The 21,555-nt window shown below is 43.2% G+C and overlaps 1 protein-coding gene across 1 annotated transcript in view; it reads right to left on the bottom strand.

The window, feature by feature from the left end:
• Window positions 1-21,555, bottom strand: part of MYRIP (myosin VIIA and Rab interacting protein) — a 123,256-nt gene that overhangs the window by 86,804 nt on the left and 14,897 nt on the right. Inside the window, exon 2 of the mRNA XM_081160157.1 lies at window positions 15,408-15,546. Coding sequence (XP_081016283.1) covers window positions 15,408-15,517 — 110 coding nt within the window. The 5' untranslated portion in view covers window positions 15,518-15,546. The remainder of the gene's footprint in view (window positions 1-15,407; window positions 15,547-21,555) is intronic.

Here is a 21,555-nt window from a genome sequence, read left to right as displayed (position 1 = left end):
CAACAGAACCCCTTTGAATCCTTTCCGAGATGAATTCTAGAGATGTCTCCATTGGACTTTCTATTTGACTTACAATCTGAATCATACTTATAAATAAAGCAGTAGTAGTAGGTACTATCTTCATACACTCTTTTCTATAGACTATTTTATCTGTAAATTCTCCTTTATAATCCTAAAAACTATAGAGGAGAGAAATGACAGGTGTGGGCACATTTATTACATCACAGTGCTATTACCTGCCTCATACTCGCAGTTGTTATACAATCACATCAAACGGTAGTTAAGAGCGAAGTCAGGCAATGCGCATTAGTCTCAGTTTCTCTCTGCTGATCCTAAATCTTTTGGCCATTTTCTCTGTTCCTTACATTTTCCGTCATGAGGTAAGTAGGAGGGACATGGCATTCAAATTGGGGGAGCTTACTAGTTTTCTTATTTCTCTGTGGCAAGGAGGTAGGGAAATGTGAAAATGTATGGTCGCTAGGAGCACCTAGAGGAGTTAGGAGTTTGGCCTTATTTATGATCAGAATTTAGGTTAAAAGTGTAAATATAAATATATCTTTTAAGCTGGCATGGTTATTCAGAAACAGTTTAAAATGCTTCTTGAATGTCTTCCCTCTTTACTGGCATGTGAACCCCATGTCTGTGTTAGGAGTTAGCTAATATAGCAATGGTGGTGACAATTATAATAACAACAGCAGCAGCTATCATAGTAAATGCCACCTATTGTTAAAAGTAAGTTATCTATACTATCTGCCCTTAAGCTAACCTAGCCAGGTAACTATGACTACTCCATTTTAAAATGAGAAAGCTGAGGCTCAGAGAAGTTACATGGCTTGTTTGAGTTCACATACTCGGAGCTGTTTATAGCATGAATGGAGGGCTTACCATCTCCTGTTTGTCCCTTCAGATCCATTCTCACTGCGCCCACCAGACGACGGACCTGGAGGGACCACAGCAGCATCCCTCTATCCCAGGCTTTGCCTTCAGACTTTCAGTGACCTCCCCTTCCCCAACCCCCGCAACTGGCAATGATTATGACTATAGGGGGCTACATATCATTTGGGGTTTCCCTAGAGTCCACACCTTTATAAAGGGGCCTATTTGTTAGCCCCTCCTGGAATTACCCTACTTTGAATACACTGTTTCCTGCTGAGGTCTAAATGCACCCCTGCATTTCTGTGGCATTACTCACAGTGGCCAAGGCACGGAACGACCGAAGTGCCCTTCGATAGAGGACTGGACAAAGACGACGTGGTATGTATCTGCAACGGAACACCACTCAGCCACAAGGAAAAGATGAAATCCTGCCATTTGCAACAACAGGGATGGAGCCTGAGAATATCGCGCTAAGCGAGACAAGTCCAACGAAGTTAAGAACCACATGATTTCACCCATATATGGGATAAAAAACTGAAAACAACAAAGGAACAAACGAGAAAACCAAGCAAAAACTCACAGACACAGACGACAGTATGATGGTTACAGAGGGAAGGGGGGGGGGTAGGAAAGGGTAAGGGATTAAATACGTGGTGACGGACGATCTGACTTTGGGTGGCGGGCACACAATGCAACATACAGATGATGCATCACAGAACTGTACACTTGAAACCTATATAATCTTATTAACCAATGTCACCCCAATAAACTTAATGAAAAATAAATAAACAACTACCTGTGCTATTCACTGTGATGTGCCCTGAGGATAGACAGTCCGAGCCTTAAAGGAGTCAGGAAGTTCCTACCTGCTGTGTTACCATTTCACCACCAACAAACTCTTCATGCTGCTGGAAATACTTTGCAAGCAGTTTTGAAAAAAGGGTTTTTCTGAAGTGAAACGAACAGAATAGAACCCACATTGCTCTTAACAGTAATTAAGAGCTGAAAATTAATCAGGGGAAGCAAGCTAGAGAAGGGCGGAAATATTTTGCCTCTTGGAGCGCACCGGGTGGTACTCTCGGGTGAAATGCGAGTCACAGACACGAGAAAGCAGTTTAAATGTGCAGCTACGGAGAAAGCCGGAAAGAACAAGAATTGCTCCGCACCATGGGCTGCCCCAGCTAGGACGCAGGAAACAGAAGACAGTACGTCATGTGAATACCGAGTTTTAAAATAAAGACTGGCACGCAACTGACGAGACATATTAAACTTACAGAGCTATTCTTAGCCTTATTCTCTAGAAACCTAAAATAACTCATTGTCGAAGATGTAGATTTCTCCTACAAAATATAAATATACAGATTATTGGTAAAATAAGCAATAAACACTGAGCATCTGGCTAGGACTTCCAGAACTACGTCAGATAGGAGTAGGGAGAGTGGACATCCTTGCCTTGTTTCTGATTTTAGAGGAAAAGCTTTCAGTTTTGCACTGGGAGTGTGTCATATATGGCCTTTATTAGTATTGGCCAGGGGGGGTGTCACATATGGCCTTTACTAGATTGAGGTACTTTCCTTCTACACCTATTTTATTGAGTGTTTTAATCATAAACGATGTTGTATCTTATCAAAATGCTTTTTTTGCTTCTGTTGATAAGATCATGTGATTTTTAGCCTTTGTTTTGTTAATGTGGTGAATTACATTGATCCAGAGTGTCATGGCTGATCTTGTTCTAAAAATCCAGTGCCTCACCCACCTAGGCCAACCGTCCAGATTCAACACTTTCCTTTCCTGAGTGGATTCCCAGAACACTGGAGGAAAATGGGCGCTGAGTGATAGGAATCCCCAACGATTCACTCCTGAGTCATTCATGTCGGTCAACTCTTCTTGTTTCTCCACTATTTCCCTTTGCCTGACTCTTCAAGTTGAATTAGTTACAACTCACTTCAAAACCTTTCTGAAGTAAGACTGGGGTATAAATGAATAAAGTTAATATCATCAGGGAAATGTGTGTGGGTCCCTGGGCTCTCTGCATCTCCTGCTACCATTCGTCTCCACTGACAAGCACCAGTCTAACCTCTTCAGCAAAAAAAAAAAAAAAATCAAGAAAAATTGCCTGGAAAATAAAAGGTGTGAGAAACAAGGTCCTTGGTTGCAACCCCGGACACGATGTTCTAAGATGTTTTCTCAAAACTAGATTTCCTTCCAGAATTCAACTTGAGCAGGCCTGCCAGATAAACATTTTGGATTCAAACAGTAGTTAGGGAAACGTTTGTATGCTTAGGTTTGAATGAGAAGAGGAAACTGCTGTGGTTGAGAGATTGCATAGTGCTGTTCCATTTAGCGTGACATTAAAAGCACGGCAATGATCAGAGTGACACTTCTCCTCGCCCTGAGGTTCCTGCCTGCACAGTGTAGCCTTCACAAGGGGCAAGGCAATGCTTTTCAGAAGGAAGATCCAGTGGACAACTTGCTTCCTGTAAAACCAGCACTGACTACAGTGGCTTATGCAAGTTCCCGTTTAAGGCAACGTCTGCCTCTGTCTTGATTCCCTCATTAGCAACCTGAAAGTGATCATGTCATCTTGGAATATAGAACAGTGAAGAAATGGAAAGCTGGGCATAATCAAATGCAGAAAAGGACCTCAAAAAAAGTGTATTTTTCTAAAACACGTGAAAAATATATGTATTATCAAAAGTTCAAGCCCGTGATGGAACACAACCCAAAAAAGAATAGAATCTACAAACGAAAATTGTTAATAGAATTGAATGTTCTTGATAAGAAAGCAAAGGGAAGAAATCTTAAGTAATCAATGTGGCTGTGGAAAATTATCTGATTTATCCATTCATTAATTCACACAAACACGGAACACCAACCATGTGCAACGTGCTGTGCTCCACTAAGGCCATACTTTTAAGGTCATGCTTTCAAAAGCACAAACTAAAGATGGAAGAACTCACATTTTTGAAAAATACATACTAAAGAGAAAAGAACATAAAAAATAAATGGCAGAGCCCAGACGGTGTAGCTCAGTGGTTGAGCATCGACCTATGATCCAGGGGATTACAGTTTGATTCCAGGTCAGGGCACATGCCCGGGTTGCGGGCTCGATCCCCAGTAGAGGGTGTGCAGGAGGCAGCCGATCAATAACACTCTCTCTCATTATTGATGTTCCTATCTCTCTCTCCCTCTCCCTTCCTCCCTCTGAAATAAATAAAAACATTTTAAAAAATAAAATAAATGGCAGAGATCGGTAAGAATATTTACAGAAAAGCTCAGGATGAGCTAAGACAAAAATAAATCGTGTCTGAAATTATTTTCCGGGGCAATAGAATTAAGAAACAAAGTGATGCTAGGGGCAGATGGTATAATGCTAGTTAACAGATGCTAGTGGGAAATTCAGAACTCTTCAACATATTTTTTTCTTCCATCTTCTCCACCTAAGAGACTATTTTTCCAGTTAAAATAAGAACCTGGAACCCAAGACAAGAGATAAAATTAGTTAAAACAAAAGAGCACACAGGTGGCCTGATGCTGATTTCAGGTTGCCCACCTGAGCCAAATCACATCCCAAAGCCCAGAAAGAACTTGGAAATGTGAATACAAACCACTGTCAATAGTCTCTGAGGCTAGGCACCAAGAGCTCTGATTCAGATCAATGGTATTCCATGTTTCAAAAGAGAGAGAAAGGTAGGTTCTGTTTAAATATACTTGAAATGAGTGCCTGATAATATTGTAGACAGGCAGTTAATGAAACAGATGGCTAATAAGCACTTGGGAAAAAAGCTGATTCTGAGGAGTCAGGAATCACTAACTAAAATGTGTGGGTTTTATATAGCAAAGGGTTTTCAGATATAACATATCTTTTAGTCCTCACAACACCTCTGGGAGTTATATTCTGTTGTTGCCATGATAGAGATGAAGAAATTGAGGTTCCTAAACATTGAGTTATGTTCAAAGTCACACAGTAAGTGGCTGACCTACAACTCGCCATAGATATACAGGGGTGGGCAAAAGTAAGTTTACAGTTGCAATACAAATAAATAATAAATAATAATACAGGAATAAACTCTGTTTTGCATACTCACAACTATAAACCTACCTTTACCCACCCCTGTATTGTAAGTCAATTTCAGCAAGACATCTGACCAAGTTCCTTGTAATGTTTTTAGACAAGATAGAAATCTGTGAGGCAGAAAATAGGATGGAAAAGGAATCTCATCTTCTTTTGGATGTCTCAAAGCATCTCAAATTCAACTTGTCCAAAGCAAATGCATGAACTTCTCCCTCAAACCTGGCTCTCTTTAAGTATTCCTTATCTCAGTGAAGGTATCTTGTGTATTCCAGAAACTTGACAGATACTCTTGAAATGTTTCCTCCAAGCTCCCATGTTCAATCCATCACCAAAGCCTATCAATTTTACTCTGAAATCGCTCTCAGCACATTTAAGATATTATTCCCCCGCTGTTGACAATCAAATGTCTGTCTGGTTGTTACTCTTTGGAAGTATCTCTCTTACCTCTGGCTGCTTTTGAGATCTTCTGTTTGTCTTTGGTGCTCTACCGCTTCACTAAGATGAGTCCAGATGTAGATTTATTTATCCTGGTTGGAAATTGTATGCTTCATGAAAATCTTGATTGGAGTCTTTCAACTGTTGAAAATTTCTAGCCAGTATCTCTTCAGATATTGTCTCTGTCCTATTCTTTCTCTCTTTTGCCTTCTGAAACTCTGGTGAGCCCTCCTCATTCCATCTTCTCTTTGACTCTTAACCTCTCTTTCTTATTTTCATCTGTTTCTCTCTATTGCACTCTAGACTTAAAAAATTCATCTTACATTGTACTAATTCTCTCTTCAGTTGTGTTTAATTTGCTATGTAATACATTGGTTAGGGTTTTAATATAAATCATTATGTATTTCATCCTAATGAGTTCTTTTCATCTTTAAATTTTTGTTCATTCATTCATTCATGTTTTGATATTTGCCTGATTTCAAAGTATTATTTTATACCTTGTACTGTTAGTTCCTGTGTCTATACGTTTTACAAACCCAGTCTGTTTCCCCTGGCTTACATCGCTTTGTTTCCTTAAGTGATTAGTGATTTTAAACTATTTATTGCTCATATTAAAAACTTTCTCTGCAGAAATTTGTTAAATCCTAGAATGAAGGTAGTTTCCTTCCAGAAAGAATTTGTATTGGCTTCTTTTAGGCCCTTGGGAGCACTACCAGCTTGGGGCCCCTTTAAATATTCACCTTTGTGGGTGTGGATGCCACATAGGTGATTGAAACTTGGGCAGCAAATACAAAGGTGGTTACCTTATGGTTAGAAATTCTTAGGGGAGACCAGAGAAGGATCTTTTTTCACTTTCCCCTAAGATCCAAGATTGTTGGCAAATTATATTCTTTGCAATTTGGTGGGGGAGAGGCTTCTAATACATCCTTACCCAGAGGGTCTAAGCTTTATTAGATGCCCTATATTGAAAGCACCCTTGGCATGGCCTTTTGTCTACCAGGCTATAGAAATCCCTTGCCTTTTGGGAGGTTGTCATTCGACATATATTTATGTTATTGGAAGACTGGTGAAGTATTCAGATGATGTATCACATTTTTAGTTAATTTTATACCCCCCCCCCAATTTATATTTTTTCTGGAAGGTCATCCATTATATCGAGATTTTTAACACTTATTAGCATAGAATAATTTAGAGCAATGATTCTCAGCTCTGGCTTCACATTAGTGTCACCTGGGCAAGTCTGAAAAATCCTGATGCCTAGGCCAGTGAAATCAGAATCTCTGGGAGTATTTTTTTTGTAGTTCTGAAAGTGATTATTGTGTGTCACCAAGGTTGAGAATCACTGATTTATAGCAATGTCATCCAAATTTTAATGTGCATGTGAATCACCTGGAGATCTTGTAAAAACACAGATTCTAATCCAGTAGGTCTGGGGTGGGGCCTGAGAGTGTCAATTTCCAGTAAGCTCCCATCCATGCTGCTGGTCCATGGATCACACTGAGACCCGAGGGTTTCGATGAGTTTTCTCTTGTAAATTTGATCTCCTTTGCACCTAGGATTACATTCCCCTTCTCACTCCTGATGGTCTATAGCTCTTTTCTCTTTCTTTCTTTGAATAGTCTTGCCAGAAATATTTGGGGGGCATTTTATTTATTTATTTTTTTCAGGAAACAAGCAAGCTGGATTTTATTTTAATTTGCCAGTCCTACTCTTTCCTCCTGTCTTACAAATCATTCATTTCTGCTTTTATTTTTATTCATCCCTTTTTCTTATTACACTGAGTTTGTTACTCTTTTTCCCCCTGGAGTTTGAATTGTTAGTTTAATTATATCTATGCTTACTTGTCTAGTGATGAAAAAATTGAAATGAAAGACTCTTCCTGCTACAGGCCTGGCTGCCTGCCACAGAGCACTGCCTTGAACAACATTTTCCAAGCAGTGAGTGTGTAGCTGCACAGCATTCAGGGGCGAGCTTCTTCTGTTTATATTTTTGTGACAAGCCGTGGGCCTCACTTGCATCCCTGAATTTCTCCGAGCTGCCTTTCCTCGGAGGTAAAATGGGGCTTGACCAAACGACCTTGAAGACTCTTCCATCAAGACTTTATAAAGCTAACAAAAATACCTCCTAAAATGAAAAGAATTAAGTTCCAGTAAAATGTTAACAAAGTCTACTTAAATGTGTTACAAGTTCAGGGGCGCATGGTGATGGACAATCCATATAAAAATGAGTATTTCTCTCCCTGTTTAAGAGAAAAAGGAGACACTCGCAAACAATACATCTCCCAAGTGTATGTACAATCGCGTTTATTTTAAAGTCCAGGGGAAAGGAAATAACCTTTAGCCGAACCCTTAGTATTTATCCAACAATAACACACAAGCAATTAAGATACTTATGAATGTTTTTTTGGGCTCCATTTACAAATGATTTTATTAGGTTTTATAATGGCATAGTTCAAAATTTAGAAAGTACAGAAGGTTTACAATGAAAGGTCTCCCCCTTCATTCTGTCCTTTGGCTACTCAGTTCCCCTCCCCACAGTCAAAGTTATGGGTTTCACATGTATCCATCCAGAGAGAGTTCACACATATAAAGACTCTTTCTGCCTTCCCCCTCCTCGCCCTCCCCTCTCTACACAGGCGTGCGCACACACACACGCACACACGCACACACACACACACACACACTTAATTTGTGTCCCTTTTTAATAAAATTGTCCGGACATCCCATTGTATTTTTTTTACGTGGCGTATCTTGGAGATCTTTGCACAGCAGTGTAGAATGCTTCTTCATTCCTTTTCATAACAGCATAGCATTCCATTGTCCAGATGGACTATAGTTTATTTTCCCAACAACTTATTGCTGTGCATTTTAAACACTGCTAGAGTTATAACCTCAAACACTTTTCATTTCAAATGAGTGAAGGATATTGGTAGGATAACTCTTAGAGATAAGGAAATTGCCAGGTTATAGGCTACACACATTTGCAATTTTCATAGTTATAGCCACATTGCTCTCCATAAAGGAAATAATTTATACTCCCGCCCAGTAACGTATGAGCCTACTACAGCATACTTTTTAATAGTTCCAAAGCCCACTACATGGTACTTTCAAATCCCTGTCCCCAATTTCTTTTTTGTCTGGTTTTGCGGGACTGTTTGGGATGGGAGTGGGAATAGTCAGATGGGCCCTTGGCTTACGCCCTAACCAATCCTGGTTCCTCTGTCTTTTCCCTAAAACACAAAACACACACATTTGCTACAAAGCTTCACAAATTCAGGACATACTGAAACGATCAGAGTCTAGAGTCCATTAAACCTGAGTGTCTCTGCGAAGCCCATCTAAATGCTAACCTGCCACATAGCAGCAGACAGCTAGTAAACTCTTGGTGCTCTAAGTCAATGTTCATGAGAATTGATTAAATAGGCTCAAACAGACTTTATCTTATTGCTAATACAAGAAATCCCTTTGGCACTTTCCTACACTGCCTAGATATTAAATAAGGCTTATGATGATTAAGCACCAGAAAAGTTAATTAAGAGGTAATTCCAGGGGAATGTACCGATCTCATAGGGCAGTGGTCTTCTACCGGATAACTTAACAAAAGAAGAGTTGTTGAACCCCAAGCACTAGGCAGGGCCCTGCAACATGAAGAGCCATGCTGCCCCCAGGCCACCCCGGGTCCGCAGCCATCAGCTGAGAGCTTTCTCCCAGCGCAGAAGGGACTCTCACTTCCAGCCTAAGGACCAGCTCTGAAAACAGGACCTCTGCTTGGCAAAAAGGACCTGGAACAAGGGTGAGGTGTCTGCCACTTGTTTTTCCTCACTGGATGGGGCCACCATCAAGCTTTAATGATATTACACTAAAGGGTAGGGTTTATAAAAATGTAAAACAAATGAGAATGTTGTCATAAATTAGGGTGAGCCATCAGAACTAATGCCCAAAAGTTTAATGAGATAGAGCTCATCCAAATTTTCTAGAGAAAATTCATAGAGCATTAAGATAGCTTCATATGCCTAGACACGGTCGCAGTCATGGTGCCCTGGGTGAGTCTAGAGAACACAAGAGTCAAAGTCCTCGGAACCAAAAGCATGCTCATATGAGCACTTCATCATGTTCACAGAGCTGTTCCAGAGCAAACTAGTATTTCATTTATTTTTCAAAAAATCATTTATCTTTGATGATTAAATCAATATATCTCAAATGCAAGGGGAAATTTGCTCATTCCTGCATCTAGAAAATCTGCAAATCTGCAGTCAGGCCTAAATGATCACCCCTAATTCCTAGGAGACAGGTAAAACACAAAGGTTTCAGTAGGGTTCATATAACAAAATTTTTATTCTAATAGTCAGCATGTCAAGAGCTTATTGTTTCTGGTTAGTGGTGGTCCTTTCTGCCTTCCATGCCTGACACACAATGATCGGTGATCACTGGGTTATATACCTGAAACTAATATAATATTGTATGTCAACTGTAATTTAAAAAAATTTTTTTTAAAAAAAAATCCAGTGACGTGGCTCTCTCTTCTTATTCTGACCTATGCTTAATTCACATTTCCTATTCTGAACGCACGGAGAGGTACTAAGTCCACTGGTCTGCTAACATTGTTACGCTGTACGTGGAACTCAGCTCTATTTGCTTAATTGATGACAAACAGAGCCCCTGCCAGCAGCACTTGCCATAAAGAACTCAACACAGGGCGTGTTCACCTGGATGCTGCCTGCAAGCTTCAGAAGGAGCAGGTATCAAATGTCCCCCGGCGAGCAAACGCTGGGTGGGTGGCTGTCGCTACCCTCTGGAAACCAGCTGGGTAGTGCGTCTCCTACAACCCAAGAAATCACCATAGACTTTTTCTTTTCAAATTGAAGTATAGTTTGTATAAAGTATTATATTAGTTATATTAGCTTCAGGTGTATAATATAGTGACTCGACATTTTTATACCTTACAATGTGACGGCCCCACTAATTCTAGTAATCATCTGTCACCGCAGAAAGCTGTCACAATACTATTGACTATATCCGCTTGCTCTCTTTTTCAGCCAGCTTCCACTCCCCTCCCCTCCGGCATATGGGAAGACGCTTAATATCACTAATCATCAGGGAAATGCAAATCAAGCCACAGTGACATACAACTTCCCACCAGTCAGAAAAACTACTATCAAGAAGTCAACGAATACCGTGCGTTGGCGAGGATGTGGAGGAAAGGGACCCCCGGGACCTTCTGCTTTTCCTTTCTACTTTCCAGGCACATGTTCACGTACACGTGGGTGGTTTTAGATGCAATTTCAGGAACCATAACAGTTCATATATTGCTTTATTGTTGTTGTTGTTTTAAATATATCTTTATTGATTTCAGAGAGAGGAAAGGAGAGGGAGAAAGAGAGAAACATCCATGATGAGAGAGTCATTGATCGGCTGCCTCCTGCACACCCCCGACTGGGAATCGAGCCCGCAACCCGGGCATGTGCCCTGACCGGGAATAGAACCCCGATCATCTGGATCTAGGTCGATGCTCAACCGCTGAGCCATGCCGGCCGGGCTGGCTTTCTCGTTTTAACTCCTCCTTGCCCATCTCCCTGTGCAGCTCTGTATGCCATGAGTGCTGCAGGAAGGACAGGGCCGGGCCGGCATGGTATCCGCCCTGGCTGGGGCCCTGCTGGAGGCTCTGCAGTGAGCTGGCAGCTTTTCTTCTTCCCCGTTGACGGAACTGGGCTCTTCCCTCAGAGGCTGGCCAGAGAAGCCAAAGAGATGAGCCCAGAGTGGACTGATTTTGTGGCTCATTAGGAAATTTATTTGTGGGATTTCAAATTTGACATCTGAAGCCAGTGTGAGATTTGGGGGCAGCCTGCAGCTTTCCTAGGTCCAGAAATTACATTTTTGAATTGGCTCGACGACTGATGAGATTTTGTTGAAATATCTGACAGGGGGCCCCAGCTGGCATGGCTCAGTGGTTGAGCATTGACCTTTGATCCAGGAGATCTGGGTTTGATTCTCGGTCAGGGCACATGCCCGGGTTGCGGGCTCGATCCCCAGTAGGGGGCGTGCAGGAGGCAGGTGATCAATGATGACTCTCTCATCATTGATATTTCTATCTCTCTCTCTCCCTCTCCCTTCCTCTCTCTGAAATCAATAAAGACATTAAAAAAATAAGTAATAAAATAAAATATAATTTTTGACAGGGGGGGTCCACAGAGGCTGGCTGAGTAGAGGAAAAGTAGATATGCTATTCCAGGGCTAGTTCCAGAGGTGGTAGGAACCAAAGATCCTGCCAACCTACTAGGCAGGTCACTGCAAGTTGGAACCCTAAATCCAGCTAGACACACAGGTGCTGGGCACTCTGGCATGGGGACAAGAATCAGCCAGGGAAGGCGTCCTGGACCCACACATGCTAATAGCTAATACAGAACGGGAGCCCACAAGGGACAGAACTGCTGAGGGCTGGGAGTTGGGGCACAGTAGGAGCCCAGCTTTCCTGGGGGTTCAAGGCCTCGGTATGGCTTCCTCAAAAGGAATCTCTAAGCTGGAGCAAGAATCTCCCATGTGGGAGAAGGAGCTTGTTATGAGTCACCCCGAGAACCAGAGAGGCTGTTGATGAATCTCTGCATGAAGGTATCAGCTCGGAGGCTGGACCAGGAGGAGGGTCTGTTGGCTTCTGGCCACTAAGGCAGGGACCTGTTTCCAAAACCTGGGGAAGTTCATGGGAACAAGGAAGGTGTCATTCCAACAGCAGGGCAAGGAAAAAGTGAGACTGATTTCCACACTGTCCACGTGTGTTCATCACACTGCTTCAGGTCAGTTCTGGCTAAATGGTTCTGTACGTGCCTGAATTACTGTGGTTGGAGAAAGCTGCTTTTATGATGACTGCAGAAACTTTCCTCTTTATTTTCTTTCAAGTCCTGAGTTCTGTGCATGCCTCATGCCAAGAAATGCCTTCCTCTGCCAGAGGTCTGAGACACGGAGGTCATGCCAAGAATTTGCGCCACAGAAGTTTTATCAGGGCCCAGCAGGGTTGAACCTCTGGCATTGGCAATGGAAAAATAAACAAGATCAGGAGCTTTGAACCACAAAGGCAACCTAGTAGAAAATTTTTATAAAAGAATATGGGATAATGGGGAGAATGTATCCAGAATCTGCAAATGAGTAGCTACAGGTTTACAAATGGAGAGAATTACCATGAGTCCCTTTTCTCTACATCAGAGCTCATCTGCAGCATCAAACTCTCCTGGCCATTTGTAAAGGCAGAGCCCCACGGGCAAATAGGTGATAACTTACAATTTTATGGTGCCAGAGACATTATAAAAATTATAAATATGCCCTGGTGGCTCAGTTGGTTGAGCACGGTACTGTGCACCCAGAGGTCACTGGTTTGATTCCCGGTCAGGGCACATGCCGGGGTTGTAAGCTCAGTACCCAGTAGGGGGTGCGCAGGAGGCAGCCAATCGATGGTTCTCTCTCATTGATGTTTCTCTCTCTCTCCCTCTCCCTTTCTCTCTCTCTCTAAAAAAATCAATAAAAACATTTCTTAAAAAATTACAAATAGGTGATTCTAAAGTCACGTATTATTTCAAAGGCCATGACATACTTGATCAACCATTGACTTCAGAGAAACATCAAAGGGTCGATTCTGTCCTGAGACGCACATAACCTCCGTGGTGAACATGGCATGGCACACTGTGTTCTCCTGCCTAAATTGTACATTAAAGCCAATACCAGCGCGTTATCCCGAGACCACCTTCCCACGACAGAGAGGACAACACTATGGCAAAGATCAGTACACAATTAGGTAACTAAGACTTTGGCTGGATCCTTCAGATGCCTAAGAACCTCGGAGAGAAAAGGACCGGCTCCAAACAAAATTAAAGAAGAGCCCGGCCGGGCGTGGCTCAGCGGTTGAGCGTCGACCTAGGATCCAGGTGATCGGGGTTCGATTCCCAGTTGGGGCACATGCCTGGGTTGTGGGCTCGATCAATGACTCTCTCATCATTGATGTTTCTGTCTCTCTCTCTCCCTCTCCTTTCCTCTCTCTGAGATCAATAAAGATATATTTTAAAAAAAAGAGAGAGAAAGGAGACTTTAAAAAAGTCTTGTGAGGTCCCCTCTAGCTTTGAGATTGGTACTCTGTACCCCACACTCCTCCCCACTTCAGAGGGCCCCACACTGGCCCTCCATAAGTGTCCAGGTTCTCCCCCTGTATCTCCCAGTTCTGACTCCTACTGCCCCCCCCCCCCCCCCCCCCCCCCGGCCATCACAAAGTGTCTTGCAAATGGAGTTGTGTCAGAGCCTCCACTCCTCCACAAAACACACTGCTCTGGGCTCTGCTATTGCAGGGTCCGGCCAGGTGACTGGCTGGCTGACCTGCTCTCCAGGGCAGAGGAAGGAATGCCAGCCTTGCAGCATCTCCCCTCTGAGACAGCGGATGCATTAACTGGGTAGGTTAATGCCATGGTGTCAGTGTGGCATCTCCAGAGCCCCAGGGGGCCAGCGCAGAGATGCTGGCCAGGTGCGCTCTGTGCACACACAGTTATTTCATAAGCCATAGGGCATGTTTATCCCAACTGAGTAAAGACAAGGCAGTCCAGTTTCCAGCTTTCCAGAAGGATATAACCAGGAATATTTGTTAATTCATATTAGATCAATTTAATTGGCCAAAGAACACTGAGGACAAAGGCATCTTATTTTTTGAAAAAGAAACTTATTGAAAAATTAAGTTCTTATAATACAATTGTAATTTGTTTAAAAGGAAATGTGTTCTTTCCTCTTTGATTAATCCTCGAAGGAGTTTCCGTAGAACAGGCTAGACACGCAAATTATTTCTGGCCTTGAGAGAGAATTTGCTTGCCTACGGTGGCTCTTTCACACCCCCTGGCAGGTCTTGTTTATTTCCTTACAGCAATGAGACTTGACTCTTGGGGGATGGAAGATTGCCCCCCTCAGGCAGTGTCAGCAAGTGAGGAATTGAAACCATTATAGCACCAGAAATGGGTCTCCAAGTACATCTTGTTCCTTAACAGGGGAAAGAAGTGTACACGCTACAGCTGAGGACTGTAGCAGCCAAGGCTCTCAGGAAAACACCCGGCAGGAAGCTCTCTGCCACCGTCTCATTCCCCGGCCCTGGCCCTCCCTTCCTTCCCCTGGCCCCGGCCTCGCCCGGGCCCAGCGGTCCTTGGCAGGCATAAGTACACTGTCCGTTCAGCAAACCCTGACAATTAATGGCCAGTCACAGTTACGGGAACCAAGTTCATCAAATCTAACCTCTGCTCCCCCCCTCAGACCAAGTCCATTAGAACATCAGCAAATCTTTGGGAGTTATCCAGACGCTAACTAGCTTCTTGCAGGCATATGGCAAATGAGGGATTTAAAAGTCTGTGGCTATCTCATTAAATGTCTCTGAGACTCAATTTGAACACCAGACTACTGTGCAATTAACAGTCATTTTAAAAACCACTTTTGTAAACGTGCCTGAAGCATAAAATCATGGGATATAAACCATGATTCTAGAATAAGTCTGAAGATCTTTCCGCAGGTGTCTTCTACTACCTGACCTTCTACTCCCTGTCCTCAGCAACGTCCCTTCCAGAGCTCTTCTCCTGCCCCCTGGGAGGGGGCGTTCTAACGAAGGCTGTGTAGGTCTGAGTGCCACTCTCCTGAGAATTGCTCACGTAACACTGGGTGTGTTTTAATAGTACCTGCCAACAGGAAAACTAAAGCCAGGAGCCAGCTCAAAGCAGCCATTGTCATCACAAACTGCACGCACCCTGCAGCTCATAACTGACAGGCGGGCAGCCCCAAGAAAGCCTTGCCTGGCAGTGTGACGGTCACACTAACTGACACTGTGATGCCCGGCATGAGGCTGGGACCCCTTCCTACAAAGGGAAGGGCAGACTTCTTGAACGCAGGTGAGTGTGTGTTCGCGTGACATAGAGACTTCCGAACTCGGAGCCCGCAGCAGGGAACATTCTGGGGCAACCTGCTTTCCCTGATGCACTTAAGGGGCGCCGCCCCGGGGGGCCGCGGGAGCACCTCACCTCAGCCGCTCCTCCTCTTTCTTCCGAAGGCTGAAGTCTCGCTGAACCACCTGGAGGACGTGCTCCGTTTCATCATCCGTCAGGCCCGACAGGTCCAGCTTCCTCCCCATGATTTAGAGCCAAACGGGCGAGGCGAGACCTGCGAAACCAAGGAGAGGCCACAGATTGAGGGCAAAGAAAAGCCATCGACGGAGAAAGTCAACCAGTTTTGTGATTAAACAAAATGAAATACAGTGTTTCCACAGGCAGTAGGGTGCTGTGCTCGCCTACTCAGGGGACACTTACAGGTGACTTCCGCAAGGCACAGGGAAAAAGAAAGAGCCGTCCCGTCTGCCACTTCCCTCGTCCTGACTTAATTAGGAATAAATACGTTATGCTCTTCAACAAAATGAAGATACGTGAGACCCAGTGTGGATTTCCATGAAACACCGAAAGGCAATATCCAAAATTCCTAAATTTCTATGGTTTGAAGTTTTACATTCTAAGTACTATATGTAATTGCAAAATAAAATAAATTTTAATACTTTAAAAATATCCTATATACACTGTATAGCCTCGAGCTTTTCGTCACGACTATAAAATATTAACTAGAAATCGATAAGCTCTCTTTTGCAAAAGGGAAAAAAATATACTAAAATAATCTTACTTAGCCATTTTCAGCAGTAGAAATGATAGTATTTCAAAGAAACACTTCCCAGCAGTGCATAGCTGATAATTACGGGAAACTATATTTCTAAAAATCATTTTTAATGAATGGCTGCACCTAGGGATGAAATCAAATAAGTAATCCTAGCAAATCGCCCAGAACTGAAGGCGTAAACAGCAATGCAACCGTCCTCGGCAAAACAGCAGTGGAACCAGTCCAGCAAGACTTCAAAAGCATTATGATACAGCCTGACCAAGTGGGCTTTGGTTAAGTGATGCAAGGTTGGCTCAGCGTTCAAAAATCCATCAGTGTAATTCAGCACCTTAACAGGATAAAAGGGCAAAATCATATAATCGGTTCAATAGGTGCAGAAAAAGCAGTTCGCAGGGGGCCAAACCACCAGACAAGAGGGCCGTCTGCAGATCTTTCCTGGATGACTAAATCTCTACTCCTGGTTTCTGCAGAAACGGTTGATTGGATCCCTGGGTGACACGTGTCATCTCTTTAGCAAGTGGCTGTCCAGCCACACCCCTGAGGTTCTCTCCAGACAGGCTTTCTCATTTTTGCACTATGGATAGACTGAGAATTCTCCAAATCTTCATGTTCTGGCTGCTTTTGCTTAACAATTCCTCTTTCAATTTATCTCTCTGCTCTCACATTTTACTGGAGGCAGCAAGGAGAAGCCAGACCATGCCTTCAACACTTCACTTAGAAATCCCCTTAGCGAAATATTCAATTTCATCTCACAGGTTCTCCCTTCCACGAAACACCAGGCCACAATTCAGCCAAGTTCTTTGCCACTTTATGCAAGGACTGCCTTTCCTCCCGATTCCAATAACATGTTCCTCATTTCTGTCTGAGATCTCAGCAGGCCCAGCTTTCACATTCATATTTTCACCAGCGTTCCGTGCATGATGACAGATGTTTTCTCTATGATAGACCCTTTCTCTATAGCTCTCCTTTTCTTCCTGAGCCCTCAGCATAATCACCTTTAACGTCCATAGGTCCTTCAAGGATATCTAGGCTTTTTCCAGCATGTTCCTCAAAGCTATCCAGGCTCTACCTATTACCCAGGTCCACTTTTCACATTTTTTGTACAGAGGAAACAAAAATGGCCAATGTTTCCTTAGGAAAAGATGCTTAATTTCATTGGTAGTTACACAACTGCAAATTAAAACCACATTTCACACCCACCAAAAGAAAGAGTCTTCATCCAGCGCTGACAGGAGGTGGGACAACGGCAACTTTCATACAGTGGGTATAAATTGGTACAATGTCTTCATAACACAAGGAGGTGCCATTTTCAAAGCTAAAGATGCATGTCCCCTATGAACTAGCGTTTCTGCCACACCTAGGTGCATTCCTCAGATACAATCTTGCAGATATGCACCAACTGGGTTGAATCGTATGAAATTTCTGAGTGTGTACTATTTTCACCTGCAAAAATGCCTGCTTTACATAGTTCAACCTAACACAAGAATATTCATAGCGGTCACATTCAAAATAGCACCAAATACATGAAAACATCATAAATAAAACCTAGAAATGACCTCAGACATCCATAAACAGGAGGAAGGATGAGCACACGGTGTTATTTGTTTCATACGATGGAATAGTCTAGTGCAGTGAAAAAGAACAACACACTGTCGGCTTATGCGCCATCACGGGTGAGTCTTTAAAACATAATGTTGAGGCAGAGGAGCAGGCCGCACGGGCCGGCACGTACAGTAGGCGTGCGGTATGATTCCTTCCATAGGAAGCTCGAAAGCATACAAAGCCAAAGAATATACATTTTTACAAAAAAAGGCGGTACGACCGCGGAGAGCAAAATGGGTCCTCTGAGAGGAGAGAGGGTTTGATTGGGGATAATCGTGTATGGGCTTCAGAGCTACCAGTGAAGTTCTGTCTCATTAGCGAGGCAGTGGTACTGCTGCTGCTGTTTTATTATAATTATTATTATTATTATCACCATCATCATCATTAAAAGTTTCAAGTTACGCCCCGGCCAGTGTTGCCAATGGTTAGAGCGTCGGCCCGGGCGCTGAAGGGTCTCCGGTTTGATTCCTGGTCAAGGGCACGTACCTGGCTTGCAGGTGGGAGACAACCAACGTGTCTCTCACGTCGATGTTTCTCTCTTCCTCTCTCCCCTCTCCCCCTTCTACTCTTTAAAAATAATGGGAAACATAGCCTTAGTTAAGGATTAATAAAAAACAAAACAAAAACAAAAAAAGTTTCAAGTTACATGCACTTTGGTCTGTAAGGTATCTTTCATAAGCATATAAAGTAAAACGAACCTAACACTAAATAAAAATCATCTAATTTCATTATAATTAAAGCAAATATTTGACGTCACGCACCACAGAGGAAACAAGATTAAAGCAAAAATACGAAACGTCGTTCAAGGAATATCTGAGAATTGTAATAAAATGATGATGATGATTTTGATTCACCATTATTGACTGAACTCCTATTATGCTCCAAATGTTTTAGCTGTTCATATATATATATATATATATATATATATATATATATATATATATATAAAACACTTAACATTCTTAACTCCCACAAAATCCTATAGGCAATCACTACCATCACCACCACTTACATATGAGAAAACGCGGGCTCATAGTTACATTTCTGACTAAGACAAATGACAAATGACAGCTAGAGTCTGACTGCATCCTGACCTGGCCCCGAGGCCACACCTTCGCTCCACGCACACGCCTTCTGCGAGCTGCACAGGGAGACTCTGGGCCCCAGATTCTCACAGTTGAGGTCCAGAGGTCCACACCTGGCTCTTTCTAGCGTGTGGAAGCTAAGAACAGGGGATCCCATGCTTTGGCTGCTGTTCAGATGGGGGCGATCTGCCCTTTTAGTCTCCAAATAATGGCACCAATCACAGGGAACAGAACAGTCTCAGTCCTCAAAAGTCTTTCGCTAAGTAATTAAAAACCTCATGACTGTATGATGCGAACTAATCTCAAGATTTAACCAACAAATCACAACAAAAATGTCAACTATTACAATTTTTTTCCAAGCCAGTAATGCTGTCTGTCAAAAGCATTTCTTTAGTCCACTTTGCCCAAGTAATGGGGGGGGGGGAAGAGAACCTCGGGCACCTGCTGGTCCCCAGGAGTAAGTCAGAAGGAAGCTTCTTGTCTCTGAAGAAACAGATGAGAAGACACAGTGAAAATGCAGGCTGGCTCCTTCCTTTAAAACACCCCATGGAAGGGATGGATAATGGCACTTTGGAGTTTCCCAGAAGGTGGCATGTCTGTTCCCTTCACTTTACTTCACTGGCGTGTGGCTTTGGAGAATTCTGGATGAGACCCTGAGATGCCCGGTGAGCGGCCCTGGTCGCATCAAATCCAAGAAGGGTAATCGGAAGCAGAGAGAGAGATAGTTGTGGAGAAACAAATATAGCGCTCGACACGGACAAGTCAGGGGAAAGAGGAAACCTCTTTTTGGGAAACGGTGACAGCTTCTTCCTTTTTCTACAATAAACACAATCAGGTTCCCTGTGCAAGAGAAACAGCATCTTAGAGCTGGCGGAGCCTCGGTGTCCGTGAGCCAGAGGTCACCTGGGTCTGGCGGAGCCTCGGTGTCCGTGAGCCAGAGGTCACCTGGGTCTGGCGGAGCCTTGGTGTCCGTGAGCCAGAGGTCACCTGGGTGCGATGCTTTTGTTGAAAGACAAGCCCAGGAGAGGAAGGGATTTTCCAGACAGACCCCGGTTCAGTGCTCCTGCCTCGGGGTTGCTCCGGTTTACACCCAACTAAGATGGTTGCAGAGAGGATGCGTTTTAAAAATCAGTAATGAGAAAATTAATACAACTTCAAGATTTAATTATATCACTATTTCTCCAATGTGTGTTTCTCAGGTTACTGTTCCCATAAGCAGTCGGGGAAAGGGGAGCTCTGCGATTAAATGAATTTGAGAAATGCTCCAAACTGTATTGCTCTCTTGGGGATGCACTATGCATATAAGCGTATCGGAGCCTTTGAAGAGTCTGTCACTGAAGAACCAGTTTGATTTCGCTGAACCCTGTATTTCCCAAAAGTGTTTGTCTACAGATGCCTCGTTCTTTGAATAACAGCTACCTGTTCATATCCAAAAAATGACCCTCTGGGAACTACTGCGGTAAGTCCATGATGACAAACTCTAGCAGCTACTCTAATATGATTACTGAGCTGCTTTAGCTCTGTTTTAAAGTAATTATCATAAGAAGCGACAGAGTTAGATGAGCTTTAGAAGGTGGTTGACTTAAATAAAGAAACCAAATGCGTACAACTTTAAAGTTCAGAAAACCAAAACAAAGGTAGGACTGTCCACACTGTTCCTGGCTGGCATCACTAACATGAGGAAGCATAGGGACAGTCTTTCAGGAAACTGGTTAGCACAAATCTTGCAAATGAAAAAAACCAGAATTCCGAGGATATTAAATACATACGTGAAGGTGCGTCCTGAAAGGTCAATGTCTACACAAGCAACTTTCTGGAAAAGGTACCTAGGACAGAAAGTTCAAGGACAAAAGATTGGATGGGATATTTATAAATCCACAGTAAGTGTGTGTGTGTGTGTGAGAGAGAGAGAGAGAGAGAAAGAGAGATGATGATGATGATGATGATGCTTGATGTAGAGAGAAAAGCAAACAGATTAACTAGGAACATCCAAAGTCCTAAAAGTGATAAAGGGGCTTCCCTCTTTGACCATGGCTAGATCTTGACTAGAACTGAAGAGAAATTGCTTATCCCTACAAAGGAATCTAAACGTTAGGGCTCTCCCAGTAAAGGCACTTGGTATGCGGCTGGGGTGGGGAGCCCTTGGCCTGGGAAGGAAAAACAACAACATATGAAATATGCTTTCACTTTGCAGCAAGTGGTGCTCGCCGACCTTCATTCCTTCCCCTTCAAGGGCGTTTCACAGGAATGGCCCAGAGCAGCTGTGGCTGCACCACTGACTGGGCCGATACTAGATGTAAAGTCGCTCTCCTGGGAATGACACGAACGTTCACCTTGTCGATCTTGGTGGCCTGCTGCAACACTGCCTGAGAAGGCCGCCAAATGCCCTTTCATCTCTGCCATAAATCTTCCATTTTGCTTTTTGTTTCTTTACCTCGCTAACAAAGGGTCCTTGGCTCCCGAATCTATGTTCCCAACCTGTCTTCCATCCTACCTTGCTGCTCAGAGGGTCATCATAAGAAGCAATCGCAGGGATCAAACCTTCCCCTCCATGGGTATGAAACAATTTTTAAAGGATAGCGCGAAGTCCATGCTGCTTTCAAGTTTGAATTTGAATCACAAACCCACATCTATTTACATTTTAAGTGACTGATATTCCAACCTGCAAACAATTTTAATCCTTCGCTAACCCAAAAGATCTAACGTGATTGGCACATATTCAAGCATAGGCCCTAGAATCTTCCTCCGTGGGGCTTCTCAGCTACATTCTTCCTGCCCCAAAGTCATCAGCTTCTTAGATTAGATTAACCTTCACTGGCTT

Source organism: Miniopterus schreibersii (genome assembly GCF_964146895.1).
Source record: "Miniopterus schreibersii genome assembly, chromosome: 15".
Taxonomy (NCBI): Eukaryota; Metazoa; Chordata; class Mammalia; order Chiroptera; family Miniopteridae; genus Miniopterus; species Miniopterus schreibersii.
Note: the sequence above shows the minus strand (reverse complement) of the source record. Positions and strands in the feature narration are given on the sequence as shown.